This window comes from Xyrauchen texanus, chromosome 49 (assembly GCF_025860055.1).
Source record: "Xyrauchen texanus isolate HMW12.3.18 chromosome 49, RBS_HiC_50CHRs, whole genome shotgun sequence".
Classification (NCBI taxonomy): domain Eukaryota; kingdom Metazoa; phylum Chordata; class Actinopteri; order Cypriniformes; family Catostomidae; genus Xyrauchen; species Xyrauchen texanus.
Window position 1 is genome coordinate 8,809,869 of NC_068324.1, and position 6,488 is coordinate 8,816,356.

At 37.7% G+C, this 6,488-nt stretch overlaps 1 protein-coding gene across 2 annotated transcripts; it reads left to right on the forward strand.

Annotated features, from left to right (window-relative positions):
- The first annotated feature begins 237 nt into the window (after positions 1 to 237).
- Positions 238 to 5,801, forward strand: LOC127640505 (guanylyl cyclase-activating protein 2-like). 2 transcript variants are annotated; one of them, XR_007970092.1, is made up of 5 exons: positions 238 to 487; positions 1,017 to 1,166; positions 1,256 to 1,346; positions 4,782 to 4,983; positions 5,102 to 5,801. XR_007970092.1 is itself a non-coding variant. In XM_052123105.1 (4 exons), the coding sequence occupies exons 1-4, from the start codon at positions 290 to 292 to the stop codon at positions 4,901 to 4,903; spliced, it is 561 nt and encodes a 186-aa protein (XP_051979065.1). In that variant the 5' UTR covers positions 238 to 289; the 3' UTR covers positions 4,904 to 5,801. The 2 variants fall into 2 exon arrangements, 1 of the variants encoding a protein (XP_051979065.1); XM_052123105.1 differs by having other exon boundaries at positions 4,782 to 5,801.
- Positions 5,802 to 6,488: the final 687 nt, after the last annotated feature.

Sequence of the window (6,488 nt, forward strand, 5' to 3'; positions counted from 1 at the left end):
TTTATCAGGCTCAACTTTAGGTTCTCACAGATAAGTCTGGGTTATATTAGGTCTTGAACTATAACGAAGAAGATTCTGCACTAAGGATCTAAGAGTAAATGAGATTTAGATCTTCTTAAAATACCAGTCCGTTCATTCTAAGGTAATACTCCAAGTTGTAAGTGAAGAGGATTAGGTCAGTTTGCTTGTGAGAAGAATGCGAGGAGGATGCAGAACGGCACGTTTGGCTCGGATGTTGTGACCATTTTCAGATGACAAATTATGTGAATTTTTAAACATTGGACAAAGTATGGGTCAAACTCAAAGTGAAGAAGAAGAGGAAGTGGCTCTTGCTGATATCCAGCCTCTTTACACAGTGTTCATGAATGTGTGCCCAAGTGGAGCCCTACATCTTCATGAATTCCGCAAGATCTTTGGAGTTCAGAGCACATCAGAAGATGAGGCCTTGTACATGGAAACAATATTCAAATCCTTTGATACAAACAGGGTAAGCACAACTAAAAAAGTTCAAGTATACAGTACCAAAAATTATTTTCTTATTCATTTTTGTCTAGAAAAAATATCTAAACATTCTTCAAACAAGACACAAGAAGAAATTTGTAAGTCTTGTGTTCAGAAGATCTGAAGTCTTTATGATTTAAACAAGAACATATTTGCCAAAAGGGTGAAAAAATAAGCTTGTTTTCCTTTTTTATTTTTGTGTAATACCTTTCTTGCAAAAAGTATTTTTTTTTAAAGTGTTTGATTTTAAGCAAACATCATCCTGATATATGTCTTTTTGCTTTGTGTATCTTGTTTAGATAATTTTAATGTAAAAAAAAAACATGGACAAAACTACCGGGTTAGAAAATGTGTTTTTTCAGTGTACTAAAGGTCTGCTATTTAAGATCCTTTATTCTTCATGCAAGGATTTCTCATTGAAAACTGATTGCAAAGCAGCAATTGATATGTATAAGCTGTGATTATGTACATATGTTATCAGCTCATCAACTGCCTCCGTTTGTGTCCATTTGCAGGATAATGTAATAGACTTTATGGAATTTGTAGCAGCCGTCCACCTGGTATTGAGAGGAAAACTGGAGGACAGATTGAAGTGGTCTTTTAAAGTCTATGACAGAGATGAAAATGGAAAGTTGGACCGACAAGAGGTCAAGCATATTATAAGGGTAAGATTTAAATCCTGTTAATATTTCACCTCTAATGTCTTCTTTAATTTATGCATTGCCACTCCTCACATATTTCTTCTTGGTTCCAGGTAATTTGCAAACTCAAGAAAAAAGACATAGGCATGGCACCCAGTGAAATTTGTGACAGAATATTTGAACTTGTGGATGAAAATAAAGATGGTAAGTGGCTCATTATGCTGTTTTATGTGTCTAATTTTCTGGAGAAAATAAAATGAACAATGGGGGCCAAAAGTTTGGAATAATGTACAGATTTAGCTGTTTTGCAAGGAAAATGGTACTTTAATTCACCAAAGAGGCATTCAACTGATCAAAAAGTATAATCAGGACATTGCTGATGTAATAAACAGCACGTCACTATTTAAAAATGTCATTTTTGATCAAATCTTGACAGACCCCGTTTCCAGCAGCCATCGCTCCAACACCTTATCCTTGACTATTCATGCTAAATTACTAATTTGGTACTAGAAAATCACTTGCCATTATATCAAACACTGTTGAAAGATATTTGGTTTGATAAATGAAGCGAAACATTATCTTTGTGCAAAAAAAAAAAAGAAACAGCTTTCTCTAGAAACTCGTCAGTCAATCATTGTTTTGAGGAATGAAGGCTATACAATGCTTGAAATTGTACAAAAACTGAAGATTTCATACAAATGTGTACACTACAGTCTTTAAAGACAAAGGACAACTGGCTCTAACAAGGACAATAATCTAACAATAGTGTACATACACTACCAGTCAAAAGTTATGACACCCTTGAATCAATTTACATGTATGGCTCATGTTCATACAGCAGCTTACAGTAGTAGTTTGAATACTGTCTGCATGAACGAACAACTGAAGTCACAACCGTATACTAACAGCTGTAACCATAGAGACAGTGACTAAAAGATGGTGACGTCCATAACACCGCGCGTCTTCCACATTTGCTGCCACGTTATTAAATAAATAATTCCAATCAAGGTGCAAGTTCATCCATCTCCGACTGCACTTGGGTTCTTAACTACATCGTCATCGTCTGCCTGTAATTGGCAGCAACGTTACAGAATACATGACCGAATATGAACCCAACAGTTCCGCTCCTGCACCTACATCTGAGGAATCATCCCCTGGAGGAATATGTCGAGGAGTTTTGTGGACTTTGCTACATGCTGGACTTTAATGATATTGCCCTAATGGACAGTTTCTGTTTTGGGCTGAATAAACTGGTCTCCTCCCTGATGCCTGATGGTCAGATTACCCTCAATCTGGCTCAATACATGAATTTAGCCCTACAACTGAGCAGTTCATTTTTCACTGTTGGAGTGGATGATGAGGACCTATATAATCCTACAGTGACTGCCATATCAGAGCCGTCCATCATCATAACCGCCAAGCCTGAGTTCCACGTCATGTTCCCCGAGCCAGGGTCCCACGTGAAGGTCGCCGAACAGCCCTGGCTCTGTAAATGTAAATCAGACCGATCCACACAACAATACTCCAGCCAATCAGCAACAGGCGGTAGCTCTTGTGCATGCACAGGATGGGGGGTGGGGGCAGAGTGAGAGGGAAATTCATTAGAAGAGCGACGGCAAATCAGGCGGATGCAAACTTTCTAAAATCCAAGGAGGACAAACGGCTGAGAAACAGACTAAGAGAAAAAGGTAAGATGAATATAAACTAAAAAAGAAAGATTACGTTGAGGGCTAGGAGCCTCGTCAACATCGCCGTGGCTTTTCAGGAGTGGAGAGACCTCTGAGAGGTTTTTACATTTTTATGCATTTGGCAGACGCTTTTATCCAAAGCAACTTACAGTGCAATTATTACAGTGACAATCCACCTGGAGCAACCTGGAGTTAAGTGCCTTGCTCAAGGACACAATGGTGGTGGCCGTGGGGTTAGAACCTGTGACCTTCTGATTAACAGTTCTGTGCTTTAGCCACTACGCCACCACCACTCCACCACCATTTCTTTTAACAGAGGTAAAAGAAATGTGCTGAGTGCACCTTTAAACTTAGGTGGAACGCAACACTATGTATAAACTAAATATTTATGGAAGATTCCGACCAGCAGTAATGGTTGGAATAAAAAAGCAGACTGATATTTTATGACATCAATGAGCTCATGCTTGTGTGACAGGCTTTCGACATACAGTATGATGTTGACATTTACTCAACATCATGGGCAAAGAATGGGGATCTAAGTGCAGCTTTAATAAAACAAAAGATAAACAAGGTAACTCAGATAATAACAAAAAGGCAGGAAACCAGGCACAGAGCATGACAACACATGTGAGAACTGACAAACTAACTGGGGGAAACGAGGGCTTAAATATACAAGAGAACAAGGAACACCTGTTGAAACAATCAGGGGAAAACCAATCATGAAATAAAACTACAAAGGACTATAAAAACTAACAGGAAACAGGAACTCAACAATAATTTCTACATAAAAAGCACAAAAACAAAAGACAACAGGGAATATGTGACATTTACACTTGTTTACATTTACGAGAGGGAGAAAAAATTACTTTTAAGTGGCTCTTCAGCATGAAACCATTACAACGGTGCAGTTTTCAGTGTGCGTCGCCCGGTGTCAAGTTTCAATACATTCCTCCAAATTTGGAATGCCCAATTCCCAATGTGCTATTTAAGTCCTCGAGGTCACGTAGTGTTTCGCCTCAATCTGTGTGGTGAAGGACGAATCCCAGCTGCCTCCGCATCTGAGACCGTCAACCCACGCATATTATCATGTGTATTTTACTTAATGCTGCCAATCAAGAATGATATGCCGATAAATAACATCCCAAAGCAACAAAACACAAAGAATACTGTATACAAATCCACCATTTGGACTTGGTATTGGTTTAGCTTGGAAAAGTGTGGGAGACACCTTTTTAAAGGGGGATTTTTTTTGTTCCCCCACGGCTCCGTCTGCTACGCCCCTGAACGAGACACACATGCGCACAGTGCAGCATGTCTCTCACTCTATCTTACATAACTATCAACTAGTTGTCCAGTATGGTTCCGATCACACAGCACAAGAGTTCCAAAAATGCGGTTGTGAGACTTGAAAATTTACGGGTGTCAGTTCGGTTATAGAATGTGGTTGTCACACCCGTAAATAACCGTCTTTTGTGTCAACATATTCAACAAATCTGACAACCGTATTCTGCTGCTGTGTGAGCGTGGCCTAGGTTTCTCGAGATGAGACCTTTTAATATAGAGGCTTATGCTTAATGCTTAAAATTAGTTAAGCAGAGAAATTTAAATTGGGCATTTATTTATACTCTGTGTGTGTGTGTGTGTGTGTGTGTGTGTGTGTGTGTGTGTGTGTGTGTGTTTATATAAATATAAAACAATATCTAATGATAAAACAGCTACAGGTATAAGACAACACAAAGCAGAGCATGAGCTAACCAATCAAACAGCTTTTAATCAAACAAGCGATCTTTAACTTTTTAATGTTTTTATTATATAATATCAAAATACTTTGAGCAAGCAGCCTAAATATGCGTTGGCTTAGACTGATGCTGTAATTAGCATCTGAGACAGGGACAGTGGCAAGGGAGGCTGAAAGAATTCATTAAAGGTTGTCTTTCCTCATCTTCCACAGGTCAGATATCCCTGTCAGAGTTCATGGAAGGTGCACAGAAAGATGCCTGGATTATGGACTTACTCACATTGGATACCAATGCACGTGGATGGTTCAGGGAAAACTGGGGGAAAAAAACATGAATTGAAACATCAAAATCTGGTTGCCCTTTTGCAATCTTCTAAATGCTGGGGTCTACCAACTGGAGAGACCTTGTACGGAGGTCAGAAAATATTTGTCTTCTGTCACAAGGTTGCATGTGTCTCAATGCATAGTGATCATGTTGAATATTATGTGCAACCAGTCTGAATATGTTAAAGCAGAATTGTCTATTGTCACAGTGTTGTGCTGGCTTGAAGAAGATGAGGATCTGATGTATATAATCATGCCAAAACTGGATTATGGATTTTGCAGTGCTCTGAGGAATACATAAGCAGCATGGACTCAATGACTGACATAATCAAGAGGCGAAAACCTATGTTGAAATGTGTGTTCGGTTCAAAGAGGGGACTATAACTATTATTTGTTCTGTAGTCAATTTTAATATTAATCCATAAATAATAATTTTTCATTTATTTCATTTTTAGCAATTATGTAACAATCAAACTGTGTTCAGGCCTGCACACTGGGACTTGCAAAGGCACTTTTGGTAACATGTATTATTTTTGAATTATTTAGAATGAATGAATGAGAATGTTACAGTGAGGCACTTACAATAGAAGTGAATGGGGCTAATCATTGGAGGGTTTATTGTCAGAAATGTGAAGCTTATAATTTTACAATTGTTACATCAATAAATCCATTCCTATAAAACAACTGACAATATAACATTTTATGATATGAATGTATTTCAATTCATTTGTAAAATATTCCAAATATTTTAATTTAACTATTAATTACGTTTTAATTAAGCTTTCCATTTATTGCCAGCCAGTAATTGTAAGACAACATATTCTGAAAGCTCAGAGCTTGGATAATACATACCGGTAACTGTTGAAAATGAGAGCCATAATCAAACACATTCTGCAGAAAACAGCCTGGAGCCGGATAGAAAACTGTATATCTATAATTCATGTCTGCATGAGTTCACATATGCCGAGGTTGCAGGACATGTGACAGATAAAGCCATGCATGTATATGTATCATGTACAAAAATAAACCTTATTTTTCCATGATTTATCATTATGAATTCGAAGACAGATTTACACCAGCATGGTGCCTCATAGTATGCACAGTTTTCACAGATGGTGCTTAGCAATGAACTATTCTTAACAGTGGCATGTTTCAAACCATGTTACTTTTTTCATGCTTAAGCCTAAGTGGAGCTCATCCCCTGGATGAACCAAAATTAACCCCTGTAAATCATGCAAGTACCCTTTTTTGGGACCTTGAGCGAGAGTCAACGCATTGTATTTCATCATACACATTTTTTACATTTTCCTGTTTTCATTTTTTGTTTTTAAATGACTTGCTTTAAATGACAGTTTTCCCCAAACATATAATCTCTGTAATTAGCAGTTAACACACTTAACATGCAGTGAGTAACCAGATCTACGGATTAGCGGCTTGTAAGAATACCCGTTTGACTGATCAGTCAATGTACTGTATAATAGGGGCTATTAGACTAAGTATTATTATTTATTTTTTTTTTACGTCTGTATATATTAAAGCAATCCAAGACAAAAACGATTCTTTTTTCCACCTCATTACTGAGTATTTCTGAGTGTG